Source organism: Azolla caroliniana, unplaced genomic scaffold, assembly GCF_043228905.1.
Source record: "Azolla caroliniana isolate FFs.n. ecotype wild unplaced genomic scaffold, voAzoCaro1.0.p SCAF_3, whole genome shotgun sequence".
In the NCBI taxonomy this organism is placed as follows: Eukaryota; Viridiplantae; Streptophyta; class Polypodiopsida; order Salviniales; family Salviniaceae; genus Azolla; species Azolla caroliniana.
This window is the reverse complement of record NW_028230438.1, coordinates 22,755,608-22,770,423: the sequence shown is the minus strand read 5'-3', so window position 1 is coordinate 22,770,423 and position 14,816 is coordinate 22,755,608. Positions and strand designations below refer to the sequence as shown.

The following is a 14,816-nucleotide window of genomic DNA, read 5'->3' as shown; positions in this document are numbered from 1 at the left end:
CGGTTATTCTTGAACGTCGGCGTAAAGCACAACACACGCGGATGGGCTAGATCGAGCTACCAAACCACTCTGATACCATGTAAAGAATCAGATATGATTCTTGTGTAGCGGAAGAGATGTGTGTTATGTGTATGTGTGAGAGGAAAGAGATGAGAGAAGAGAAACACGAGATAAATAGATGAAAGAAAAATGAAGTACACCCTCTCTCTTCATTAACTCGCTACAATATCCACTCTCTCACTACAATGTCCACTCTCTCTCTAGAACCTTGACTCATGGGGAATATGGAACTCATTAATTATGTATCATAGAAGATGATTCTATGACACATAGTTAATGTGTAGAGAGTGGTGTGACTCTTGACCTTTGAGTGCTCATAGATTGTCAAAGGGTGTGTTCACACACAATGTTAGATTGAGGTTGATTCTCAATAGCTACTTTCCCTAATCCCAATTAACATGTTCGCATTCACAAGTGGAAGGATCACACATTCCACTTTTAGATTCCTTTTGTAGTAGTACAAATTTAGGCTATTGTGAAATATTGGGTACCAGTATCACCTGATCAACCACCTATATAGAATTTGCTAAATTATTAATATGTAACAAGTCTCTAAATGAGAACATGTAGTTTTCAGGAAAATATTTAAAGTCGATGATCTCCACTTCCGCAATGTATTTAAATTTAAGAATATCACAATAGCAGTCTCATCTGTCACAAGTTAATGATTTGGAACAATATTATTAAACTAGATTTTTTTTTTGTAAGCTGGAGTGTGATAGTTCTTATGCTAGTTTATCTATCCCATAGAGGTGTATATGCCAGAGGAGGAAGTGATATCTACATATTAGTGCTTACAATTGATTCAAATTAATCCTTAATGAATCTTACAAGATATAATACCGAAGGTATATGTTTGTGAGAAGCCAAGCAAATTATGCATATAAGTATTGAGAAATGTTCGTTTTGGTTGTGTTTATCATAAAATAGATACAGTCAAACATATATCACAACTATTCGGCCATAAACATGCTAAATAATTGGGAGCCAAAATCGAGACAACATTCAATTGTCAACGGTGAATAAGAAACGTGTATAAGAAGAGACACCCATAAACCCCGAAGCCAGAGGACATACCCAAACATACGAAGGAGTACTCATGAAATAGCTATACATACCAAGGAATGAGAACACCTACAACAATGGATCATTAATTGGAAACCCTAAATGGACACGTAGCTATTATTTCAATCAACTACTAGCAACATTTCAAATAAGAGAGACAATAGAATTGTAAAGTTTTAAGTGTCTATAAAAGTATGTTTTAATTCAAAATGTGATTGACAATAAACGAAACGGGTTTAGGGACTATAAACCCGATTGGTGGATAAATATGAATATGGAATAAATTTTTAGTAGATGCATATAGATTAATGCTTTAATGAATGAATATAGACTCATGTGCAATTAATAATCAGATCGTGCTACAAAGTTAAAGAACATATACAAATCATTTGAACATTATACACTGTATAAAACAACTAAATGTTTCAATGGATGTAGATAGATTAATGTTGTAAAGAATGAATATAGACCAAAACATAATTTACAATTAATAATAAGATCGTGCAACAAAAAAAAACACATCAACCAAGTAATTCAAATATTAAACAATGTATAATACAAATAATTGGAACATTCCAACAAACATCTATAAGACAACATTGATAAGATAGAACCGTAAAAACAAAGTAAATATTTGATTAAAAGCAAAACATTTGTGACAACTACATCAATTGTATCGAGATAAAAATGGTTTAAATTGCTATGAGGGTATGTACATCATTGTCTTCGTCTTCCTTAGAGAATGTTTCACATAACAATTCAACAATGTAAGTTGTTTCATCAAGCAATTGGGACAATGAATTGAAAACATACCCGTGCCAAAAAACAAATCTAATATCCAATCATTTTGATTTGAGAACATTTCCACCAGGCGCATCATCAGACGTTGAGGCTTCTCATAGGGATTGCCAAGTCCCACTCATAGTCATTGCCCACTCATAGTTGGTCATATCTCTATCTGCAAGGGTTTCCCCTCCTACTACAACCACAATTTTCTTCTAACCAACCTCGTCCAAAGACTGCCTAGCAATATCATTGTCAAATAATAGTTTTTTTTCCTTTTTGGGGATAGGCGATGACACGGATTTGGGTGGTCTCAATGGGTGAACTCTAATATTTTATTATAATTTTTTTAATTGGTCTCTCGTCCTGAGGCTCAGTAGACCTAATATTTCACTAACAGAAACATCAACGTTACTCCAAGGTTCAAGTTATTATTGGGCTTCAAATACAGAAAAAATTGCAAATGATGAAAAAGGGGCATAAAACCTATACTTTAGAATCATCTATGAATCACAACCCCATCTAAAATCTCTCATTTTCAGCTCTAAAGTTTCTATTTAAATTAGCTTGTTGAGACTAATTTCAGGGTTTTTTTGGTAATTAAATACAACTAAAGAGTACACAACCCTTGGTTTTGTCCATGAATATCTCCCTTCCATACATTGTACAAAGAGTAGCTCATATGCAATGGAAACTCAATAAATTGTATCGAGTTGGTGCACCTAGGAGCCTCAATTCGTTACAATGTATGAAGTTTGGACTGCAACTCGATTCATTGTATTGAGTTGAAGTCCCAAGAGCCTCAACTCGATACAGTGTAGCGAGTTAGGTTTCCAATTGGATACATTGTATCGAGTGGAGTCCCAATTGGATGCATTGTATCGAGTTAGGGCACCTATGAGCCTCAACTCGATACATTGTATCGAGTTGGAAGGTCAACTCCATACATCGATACACCTAGGAGCCTCAATTCGTTACAATGTATCGATGTATGGAGTTGACCTTCCAACTCGATACAATGTATCGAGTTGAGGCTCATAGGTGCCCTAACTCGATACATTGTATCGAGTTGAGGCTCCTAGGTGCACCAACTCGATAATATGTATCGAATTGAAGTCCCAGGAGCCTAAACTCGATACAATATATTGAGTTTGGATGAAAATAGGGAGTTTTCAACATCAATTCAATACAATATATCGAGTTCATGTTTAAAGTGTAATTCGTTTTTAACTTTAAACATGAACTCAATACATTGTATCGAATTGATGTTGAAAACTCTCTATTTTCATCACAATTCGATACAATGCATCGAGTTCATGTGCTTTGAGTTTTGATTTTGAAAACTTTACACACGAACTCGATACATTGTATTGAGTTGGTGTAGAGTTTTTTTTTCTAAATTTAAAATAAATAAATAGATAAATAACTGTGCACATGAACTCAATACATTGTATTGAGTTGTGATGAAAATGTATTGAATTCATTTGTAAAGTTTTTTTCCCGAAAAAAATAATTTAATATGAATTTGTTACATTTTATGGATTGTAATGAAATCTCGGTTTTAAAAATAATTGTATCGATGGTAATTGGACCTTGGAAATGTTGTTTACATGGTCTATACAATATTCGTGTGGTTCTCAATCACCACTTCAAGCATCTAATGTTGATCTTGATAGTTTGTCCATCCACAATAAAGAAACATTTACATGGGACCAAGGATGACAAAGCGAGCAAAACTCTGGTGGATATGACTATACACTAAGAAAAGTTGGACATTTAAGGAAGTCAACGATAGACATAATAAAAGAGAAATTACCAAGTCTAGAAGGTGTCTTAGATTGAAGGTGAACTTGATTTAGTGCACATAATTTGGAGACACCATTTGGTTTTAGATAATGACAATGCTTTGATTGGTATATTTGAAAATGAGGAGGAAGAGTCACAATTGTATATTAGCTATAGTTGTGATTGTCATGAAAGTAGCGATCACAGTGATGCAAATCACTCCTAAATGTATATTTTGTGGAACGATATGTTTTAATGGTGATTTTTTCACATCTATTGTATGAGGATTTGGGGAACTTATGTACTGCCTTAGATAATACACAGAACAAATCACCCATCATAGTACAACAACTATTTGCAAAGCTTGTGACCAAGTAATTGGGTGTTATATGGCACAACGTCGATGAACAGTTCACTTGGCTCAAGGAGTATAGAGTTAGCTTCTCTATCATGATTTAAGGAACAAAGAAAAAGAGGAATAAATACATTAAACGCAAATAAGGCACCCTCATTTTTGGCTTTGTAGGGTTTCTTTGTCTGATTTGTTTTCTAGGTTTTGGCATTTTGGAGCAAGAGGAGCTTTGAATGCTCATCATTCGTCTTTCAGCATATGAAGCTCTCTCGCGAGTTTTTGGCCTTCTTCGACTCTTCTTTTTGTTTAGGTTTTCGACTTTTCGGAGGAGAAGGAGCTTTCCACTCTCATCATTCATCTTCTCGGCATTTTGGAGGTTGACCTCGGATTAACATGAAGATATATTGTCCCTCCACTTCTGCTTCTCGACCTCTTCTTAGGTGGTCGCCGTGGTCTCTACCATCACAGAGCTCATTGCATGGTGGTATGAAAAGGGGGGGAATCCGACTAGCATGCATATTGGCCATTCCAAGGGAGGATAGAGTGGCCAATAACACTACTTCGAACTGAGACATCATAGCTATCGGAAGTAATCGCAGTCAGTGACCCACCCAACACATCATCACTGAAAGCTTCTAACGTTATCCTACCTTGTGTTTTCCGTTTCTTATTTAGTGGTTAATTTTAGTTGCCACCATTGTAATCAATCATCTGAAGCTTTGTAATCCTATCTTACAAAGGATTTTTTTTCCTTAATCCAACGATTTCAGCTTAAAAAGGGCTTCTTGGAACTTAATCTCGTTTATCCCTCCTTAATCTTATGTTTGTTATGCTTGTAAAGAATCGAGTGTGATTCTGTGCAGCAGAAGGTGTATGTATGTGTGTGTGTAGTCGAGAGATAGATGGATAGATTATATTATTGTCTTTGGAGGTCAAATATGAGAGAGAGAGAACACGCGATATACAGAAAACAATTAAAAAATTGTATTAACAAGGAGTAAAAATGAACCAACAATTACAAAGAGGAGGAGAAGGTGCTTATGTAGTCACCTTCTCTCCATGTTCTCTCACTACAACCACCACTAACAAAAGAGATGGAGACTTAACTATATACTAAATATGTGTCATAGAACTTTAAAGTTGTATGACACACATTGTTACTATACTAAGAGGTGTGGTGTTCACACACTTGAGTATACTAAGGTGTTCCCGCATTAGGGAAGTTGTGTTTGATTCTTAACATACCCCTTCAAACGCAATTTCCAATCGCCGAATAGTTGGTTCGGACTGGTCTTCGAGTTGGCTTCAAGTCTACTCCAGCTGTCTATTGCCGACTCACACTCTTTTGTGCCAGACTCAGCATCTAGCTTTAGGTTTCGATCGAGAGGGGTAGCGACAGGCTTACACACTATCATCCCAAACCTGTAAAGAAGATTGAGGATATAGTGTCGCTAGGAGATCATGATGCCATCAGGAATCCAAATTACTTCTATCCCTAGAAAGTAATGGAACTCCTACATGTCTTTGATTTTGAATCGTCCGGAGAGTAGCGTCTTGGTACGTTCGATATCCTTGATGTGTTCTCCTCCAATGACCAAGTCGTTCACATAAATTATGATGAATAGTTGTCCTCTGGAGTCGTTCTGAATGAACCTAGAATTGTCATAGTACTTGGACATTTTGAAGCTGATTTGATGAAGATATTGGGTTATCTTCGAATGTCAAGCTCTAGGTGCTTGCTTGAGGCCGTAGGGAGGCTTTTTAAGTCGGCAGACAGTAGTCATATGCGTACTCAACTTGAATCCGGGTGGTTGTACCATGTACACCTCCTCATCTAATTCTCCTTGGAGAAAGGCATTCTTGACGCCATCTGATGGAAGTGCCACTATTTTGCTGATGCAAGCATGATCACGGTTCGAATGGTAGTCAACTTTACCACCAGGGCAAAGGTCTCTTCGTAATTGACCCAATGTGTCTACAAATACTCTTTTGCCACCAACTGGGACTTATACTAATTAACGGTGTCGTCAGCACTATGCTTCACTTTGAATATCCATCGGCATCCTATTGCCTTTTGATGGAGCGAAGAGGGGATGAGATTCCATGTCTCGTTTATGGAGAGTGCTTGCATCTCCTCATTCATTGTTCCAACCAATCGCAGGTCCTTCATGGCTCGGAAATTTTTTTCAGCTCTCAGACTGTCGCCACCTTCATCATGAATGCATAATGATATGCAATGTAGTCGTTGTAGCCAAATCGGCTAACTACGTTCTTTTCTCAGGTGGACCGACGTGGTTGTTCACTTGTCTTCGTTAACGCTTTCTTGGCTCCTATTGTCCTCATATAGGCACATCCAATCCACCATACTCATTGTCAAGTTGGTGAGCCGATTCGTTTTCATCTGAGTCTTCATACTAAGGCATTTTAGCCTTTCCTTTGTCTGATTTCGGACTTGGCCGCAATGTGCTATGGTCGCTTAGTGGCTCTTGCGGTCCACTCAATCTGGTTGAGATTGAACTCTCCTCTGGTGTGAGCCTTAGTCGATCATTCTCCTCCGAGTCTATATCGAAATTGGTTTCGATTGGATCGGATGGAGCTGAGTCGACCGAGTACCAAGATGTTGATTCATTGAATACGACATCCCTACTCACTCGTACCTTCATGGTAGAGGAATTGAAACACTTATACCCCTTTTGTTTGAGCGAGTACCCCACGAGGATACACTTATTCAATTTTGGATCCAGCTTTTCCCGCTTTCCATCGGGAATATGTATGAATGTGATAGAGGTGAATATCCTTACGTGGGATAACTCCAACTTCTTTCCATAGAACTTCTCGTGGGGGGTAATATCGTGCATTGATTCATTAGATAGACAATCGTGTTCACCACTTCATCCCAGTAAGATTTCGGCAGATGTCTCTGATTCATCATTGCCCTTGCCACCTTGAGTATATGCCGGTTCTTTCGCTTGACTACTCCGTTTTGCTAAGGTGTGTGTCAAGAGGTGAATTCCCATTGAATTCCTTCTTGTTGAAGGTATGTTGTGAAGGCATCGGAGAAATAATCCTTGCCGCCGTCAGATCAAAGGCATAAGACATGTCGATCGGTTGCATTTTCAACTTCGTTAACAAGGAGTAAGAATGAACCAATTGTTACAAAGAGGAGGAGAATGTGCTTATGTAGTCACGTTCTCTCTATGTTCTCTCACTACAACCACCACTAACAAAAGAGGTGGAGACTTAACTATCTACTAAATATTCATAGAACTTTACAGTTCTATGACACACTAGTTACTATACTAGGAGGTGTGGTGTTCACACACTTGAGTATTACTAAGGTGTGTTCCCACACTAGGGAAGTTGATTTTGATTCTCAACAATGCTAATCTCTTGTTTCCAAGGCTAATCTTAAACAATTATCATTGGTCTACTATGCGAGAGTGAGAGGGGAAAGCAGAGGAACACGTTGCACCCTTCGACTAGTCAGATCATTCCACTCTTAAGAGCTTTCAACTCTTAGGATCTTTCGACTCTCCAAGCTTTTGACTCCTTGAAGCATCGACTCTTCAGAGCTTTTGACTCCTTGAGCATTCGACACTTAGGAGCTTTCGACTCTCCCAATCTTTCAACTTGAGGAAACTTTTGATGTCTTTAAGTTCCTTACGTTGTGTCCCTCTTAGTCTTTCCATCCTCCCTAGCACCTTCGAGGTTCTATGTTGCTTAGTTTTTACCTATTATTATTTAATCTCTCTCTCTCTCTCTCTCTCTCTCTCTCTCTCTCTCTCTCTCTCTCTCTCTCTCTCTCTCTCTCTTGCTTTAATCTCTCTTACACATAAACAAGAATGTGAGAATAAGAAGATATATATTATTAACATCACTTCCTATTATATAGAAGTTTAGCACCATACAAGAAGAGGAGATTAGGGTTCAGCTTACTTAGTTCTTAACACTGATCTCTCTTAACTGCAATGAAGGATTAGGGAGATAGAAAAGGAGCTCTTAGTGCACTAATAGAAAGGAGAAATCCTAAGAATCAAGAAGAGCTACAAAAGTCACCAAAAGGTGGCTTTTATAGCTTTTTACAATGCAAGCATCTCCCTTTGACACTAGGTTGCCCATTGACCTACATTGTTTCCTATTTGGTTTGTTTTATTCCCCTTTTTCGTACAATCTCCACAACCAGTGTGTTGGTTGAGCACTAGTTGGTTGAGCTTGGTTTCGCCTGTTGGCACACAATCTCCACAACCAGTGTGTTGAGTGTTGGATACTTAACGAACGGGATGTTTTTAGTAGTACCTTTTAGTTTGAACCCTTTACCTTCCCATTCATTACTTCCGTATATGTAAATAATATGACATTACCCAAATACCCATTATTTTCTATGAGATTCCTAAATTGCCCCAATGTTCAAAAATATCATCCATTCATGAAGTTGAGGTTGTATGCAAGTGGTAAGTAGTATTTTTACTAAACCCCTATGAGCATTGGGGTTCAAATCGGACAACTTGCACTATGTGACAATTGCATCTTCTTGTCTTTGTCGGAAAACCTTACCAAAATGCTCTCTCTCCCCATGAGATCATTGTCAAACATAAAAAGTATTATTCATAAGATCATTCTCGAAAGTATGCATCATTTACAACCATCACATCGAGGGATAGATTCATTATAGGACTAAATGACAACCACAAACTTTTTTCAAAGTATAAGTACAAGACAAATAGATCTCTCTTTAACATCCTAAGGAAACTTAATGAGGAATTTTGCCATAAGTTACAACTTTAAGTGAATAACATACATAATGTAAGAAATCATTTGACACAACAAGGAAATACATCATTTGTTCTCCAATTGTATCATGAACCATAGCTTCTAAGGAAATTAAAAAAACAATAGAGGTATGTTTAAGAAATGATGGGTGCACTGGGACATTGAATAAATGTTATGCACACATAACATAGGTGAGGGTAGGTCACTAATATTTGCATATGTAAGGGTGTGTTCACTAATGTGATTGGATAGAAGGAATGATAATAAATATATAAGCACAACCTTTAGAAGTAGTTCGTATTTTATCGTCATTATAATGCAGACATCTAATATAAACTAGCCATTATTATTTCCATGTAAAAAGCTCGACTTAAAAAGATGACACAAAACATTGTACGATCCATCTTAGTTCATGATTTTCTACTCTTTTGACTACTTGTCAAACCACCCAACTCCCATAGTGGTTTTCTTGCATGCAAAGAGTTCATCAATGTCTAAATTTATGTGGTAGTAGATGATGATATGAAAGTTGGATATCCATGAAACTATTTGGATATGGGGAATGTTTTAGGAATAATATGAAACTTCGTTAATGGTCATCTAGTTTAGAGATATGAAAAGAAGAGACGTCGTGTTGAGTATAGGGTAAACATTGAGGAAGCGGCGAAGGCACTAAAGTTCAAGCCCATTCCTCAAAGACGTACACATGTTTCTCTTAATTAGCAATTAGCTCGAGTTAGATGTGGAACTTGGTTATTGGAAATTTTCATATGAAAGAGTTGTCTAATAAATTAGTGAAATACTTTAGCGTAAAGGACAAATTATACATATTGGTAGTTGTACATACATGGCATAACTCTCAAGTAGATAAACTCCCCAAATTGGTTAGTGGCATGTGATGTTAGAGAATGACAAGGTAGATTTGGAATTTTGTATGATACCTAAGAAGGAAGGGACAACTAACATAACAAAACTCGCAAATAAGTTGTTCGAAAATTAAATTTGAGCTATAGTTTAGGTAATGATAGTATATGGAGGTCCATGAGTATAATGGATGTTTGGCAATATTGGAATATAAAATATCAAACTACAGCAACTTTAATTACATAGAATGAACGGTACAAACAAGAGGCCACACTAAGAATTCCATATGATTTCATAGTTTATTATTTCAAGAATTTCAACAATGTAGAAATAATGCATATCAATAACACATAGAGTCAAAGTATATTCTAACCAAAGATGGAGCGCGCTACTCATACAAGACCTAATATCTTTTTTTGGAAAAAACGAAAGAAAAAGACCTAAGATCTTTCATCATTGAGTAGTGTATTACTTGGCCCTACAAAACACATATCAAATGTAGGGATTCTGTCTTGATGTCCACAATAGGCTCACATTGATATGTGAGGCCTTGACTAGGATAACAAAAATACAAGGTGACTTAAATCTTGAGTGAAGCATTGTGTGTGAACATGCAAGAGAAACCAATAGTCATAAACTTCATTTACCCACATGCAGCCAATAGAAGCATTAAATAGGTTTTTCTTACTGGCAATTGAATCGAGGAAACACATGAATTAAGATGGTTGCACAGTGCACTAGTAGCTCATTACATCTACAAAATTCTTCCCCCTCCTCTAGTACAAGCTCATGGAAATTATTTATAACAAATCACCAAATCTAACGCATGGTGAAAAAAAAAACTTATTAAACTTTGGGTTTGAAGTATATTGCTCAAACAAATGGGGTTCTTGTGGAGATAACTAAGTGTGGATCCTAGAGAAAAGGAGACAATTCAATCTCTTGTAGTGAACCCATCTCTTTTTGTTGCAAAAGATCTGAAACAATTATTCACTTGTCTATCAACAAGAACTTTTATCCATCAACTCAAGAGCAATCTTTGTTTTGGTTTCCAAACATATACAAATATATAGTTTCAAAAATCATTTTGAAGGTTTGGTCTCATTCACAATCATTTCTAGGGGGATGCAACATTTACCCATTAGATCATTTTCTTGCCATCATCATTCATGGACCCTTTAGATAATATATAGTGTTCAAATGTGCATATTTGTGGATGATACAATAGAGAATACAAGTTTTCTTTACCTTGTGTATTCTTGTTTGAAAACTATTTTGTTAATTGTATGTGCTACACAAATGTGTCATTTCCTAACGCAAATGTGCTACAACATTACAGTTCTCTTGGAAACATGTTCCATGAAAAATGTTGGTCAATCCTTTCATGTTTGTAGCTTTACGCCCATATTCTAATATTTCACAAATATACTAACGCATGCATATACTAGAACATGGGATGATCCAATAAACTAAAGAATGGACAACATAATATAGCTCAACATGCCTCTATGATACCTAGCTCAAAGATTTAGTTACCCTATTATGCACTTCTCCATGTTTTGACAAACACTCTTGTAATTAAAACATATGGGTGAAAACCTAAAATTCAACATTATCAAAGAAGAGTAGTAAAACATCATGTATCGACTATCTAGTGACATCCATAGATCCTATTTCCATTAAAGCTGAAAGAATGAACATTAAAAAAGAATATAAATCACAAAAATATGCTATTATACATGTAACTTTTTTGTGTCGATATCAAGGAGACTAGCCACCTTTTGGGTCAAACTTACAGTCACTTCTCTTCGATCGTGCTATATGCATACATTCACATTGTAGATCTCCCAATAACTCTTTAATAAACTTTGTAGTGACACCTTTTACAAGTCCTTTCAATGGCCAAGGGGTCACAATAGCTGGTTCCACAACTTGATTGAATGTTATTAAGGATCCTATTTGGCCAATGTTGAGAGGGCTTTGATTATAATTGTCATCGCTAGAACTAGCATTGAATGGATCTATCTTCCATGAACCTGAGAATTTCTTCATCGTCCCTTGTTTCAATAGGTCGAAAACCATCTGCAAATGAGTATATTTATGAAACATTCATGATCTAGATTAAAATGTAGGACTAAACAATAGTGAGAGTAGTGAAAAGGGAAGAGAACTGACTGTATGTTGCTCACGATTTTGTTCCACTCGGAGTTGGGATGAGAAGATACTTCCCACTTGCTCCATTTCAACGATTTGCTTGTTTCCATCGTCATGGACAACTTTCCGGTTTTTAACTTCCTAGAGACAACACGATGAGTTGGTCTAAGCCCATAAATTAAGACGAACATCCCATGATTATAAGGACAAGAATTTGTTCGCTACAAGGATACATTTATAGTTCCCAGAATGTAACCCCTCGACTTTTTGTTGTTTTCCGAGACACACTATTAATTTCCCGAACGGATATGTGTTATTCAATCAATAATATGGTCAATTATTTCCCTTTTCCTCTCTCTCGCTCTCTCTCACTCTACTAGGGTTTGCCCAAGGGCATTTGGTGAAATAGCGAAATTTCGAGGACAAGTCAACTCACATTTCTCTCTCTCTCTCTCGTTTCGCTTGGGAGATCAAGCCATGGCATTTTGGGAAATAATGAGAAAAGTCAGGGGCATTTGGAGAAATAACTAAAAACTTCAGGGGGCCAATTCTGGCAATACGTATACAGAGAAACGGAGAAAAAAGAAATAGAAAAGCCAAAAGAAAAGAAAAGAAAAAATAGATTATAGAGTTACCTTGATATTCTTGAAGACGCGTTTGTTCTCTGGATCAATGATGAGATCAAAGACATCGTCTGGAGGGACAGGAACAGAGAAACGAGAATAGATCTGGCAGGATGAACCATTCCTCTGTGTAACTGTGATCTCCGGAAGCTTCCATGAATCCGCTAATCCTTCGATTGGAGAAGAAGAAGAAGAAGATGATGATGATGATGATGCCATAAGGAAGGATTGTATATCGCCATATTTGGACATCGAAGGCAGGTTCTGAGATCCTATGCTTCTCTCCATTAGAAGGAGAGGTAGGCGATCATCATCCTCACCGCCATGTCTGTGTGTGGGCGTGTCTTTATAGGAGAAGGAGAAACAGAGCAGTGTGTGCTCTCTGTTGCCTCTTCTTGTAGACCCTACTACGTACGTTGATTTTATGCACAGGAAGGATATTATTGTACGAGTTTAGTACAAATTCGGAATTCCCAGAAACTACCCCTCACCTTCACAAAATTCCCCATATGCCCCTCATTTGATCAAAACTCTCAAATACCATTCTCTCTCTCTCTCTCTCTCTCTTTGGTAAAAACACACAATTATATAAATAAATATGTGTAAAAAACACTACTTACAATGGGTGTGTGACAATGGAATATGGTCACCCACTAACTCTCTCTCTCTCTCTCTCTCTCTCTCTCTCTCTCTCTCTCTCTCTCTCTCTCTCTCTCTCTCTCTCTCTCTCTCTCTCTCTCTCTCTCTCTCTCTCTCTCTCCTCGTTGACCATGCATCCTACATTTAGAAGGATCGTATGGCAAACGTAAACCTTAGACTTTCTATGAGGGGTTCTCTACAACTGGCACAACATAAAGTCAGCTCCCACGACAGGACAAGATGCTCGCATAACTTAGTTCTTTACAATTGCTAATCCAACTTTTAGCTTAGTCTACTTCTTGAAGACCATCAATCAATAACCCATTTATTGGGATCAACTCGTACCATAGATAAGGGTGCTTAAGGTGGTCTCTACCTTATATGAGGTGGACGACAAAGCTTTGGCTCCCAAAGTGAAAACCCGTCTCTTCTAGTTGGACACACATACACATAAAACAACGCGATAGGTGGAATGTGTTAACTTTAGCTACATAGAAGCTAAAGAGAAATTGTAGAAACCAAAGCCGTGGACACAAAGTAGAGAGAAATGGTAAAGAAGAAGAATGTTGATATATTCTAGGTTGTCTTCAATGCTTCAATAAAGAGCATATGTATATGCTCCTAAAAGACAGTGGCAAGTTTGTCAAACTTGGAGAAGTGAGGTAAGACGTGCATTGAACTATGGCTTGGCAAAGAATTGGTGGATGGCCGTGAAACCCTCAATTGCTTGATTGCAAAAAAAGTGTGGAGAGGAGAGGTCTTCCTCAAAATGTAGGGCATTGTGGGCTCTATTATGTGTACTCCAGAGTGATTTTGTATGACAAAGTACAAATAGTATGTAAAAGGTTCATTATTTAAATCCTAAAGCATTCACTTTTCCTTTATAAATAGACCATAGAATATAATCCATATCTTAAAGAAAAAGTTAACCTTTTTATTTATAAAGAATATAGGAATAAGGATTCCTCGTGAGGTTTGAAGACTTACTTAAATTTAGCTGATTATTAATCTGATTCGTTGTATGAAATTAATATTGTTACTAGGTACTTTGATTAACATTGCCGTGTTGACTTATAATATACACTATTTAGAGTCAAGATTCTTGTTCAAGAGGAGGATTAAGAGTGTTTCAATCTTCTTCTAGAACACATGTTTCATGCTTGATGGCCATTTGTCGGTGTCAACAAGGATGCAAATCCCACATAAAGTCTTAAGGATTTGTATTGTGGGTTCGGTTATCCCCTAAACACACTTTATGAGTGTTATTGTGCCTCCTTCACGGGCATCTAGAACTTAATTTCTAATCATCTTTTCATAGCTCTCATTAAGTTGTGTTCTATGTTTTTGGTAATTATAGCTTCTGATACGTTATGTGATTAGTATGAGCTTATGCTTGAGACCACTTGCACTTGAATGTTTGGTTCATTTTATGTAAAATGTATTCTGCCTTAAGTGTTTTTTACCTTGTGCATATGGGATTTGAAAATTGACAATTTGTAATCACTAATATTTTATGATTTTATTTATGAAATGCTCCAATAAATTTTTGTCGCCAATTAATGGCATATTGTTGTCATTTAGCTGCAAGATAATTTACAGTAGATTTTATGCAATCAAATGTGATACATTAGCTTCTATCAAAGGAGGATAGGTTGAAAAACTACACCACTTTATAATGCAACAACTTACGTGATACTTCACAAATTCTATTTCCCATACAT

At 36.8% G+C, this 14,816-nt stretch overlaps 1 protein-coding gene across 1 annotated transcript; it reads right to left on the bottom strand.

Annotated features, from left to right (window-relative positions):
• Nucleotides 1-11,352: 11,352 nt before the first annotated feature.
• LOC147866664 (uncharacterized) lies at nt 11,353-12,784 on the bottom strand. The gene is made up of 3 exons (XM_087317523.1): nt 12,469-12,784; nt 11,855-11,974; nt 11,353-11,761 (listed from the first exon to the last, which is right to left on the bottom strand). Exons 1-3 carry the CDS (start codon nt 12,742-12,744, stop codon nt 11,450-11,452), a joined length of 708 nt encoding a protein of 235 aa, XP_087173649.1. The 5' UTR covers nt 12,745-12,784; the 3' UTR covers nt 11,353-11,449.
• Between the last annotated feature and the right edge of the window lie 2,032 nt (nt 12,785-14,816).

Excerpts from the sequence above, each read along its gene's own strand:
- LOC147866664 (XM_087317523.1), bottom strand. The coding sequence starts at position 12,744 with ATGGAGAGAAGCATAGGATCTCAGAACCTGCCTTCGATGTCCAAATAT. Across the intron at positions 11,975-12,468 it reads GCGTCTTCAAGAATATCAAG|GAAGTTAAAAACCGGAAAGT; the intron begins GTAACTCTATAA and ends TGTTGTCTCTAG. Across the intron at positions 11,762-11,854 it reads AAAATCGTGAGCAACATACA|ATGGTTTTCGACCTATTGAA; the intron begins GTCAGTTCTCTT and ends ACTCATTTGCAG.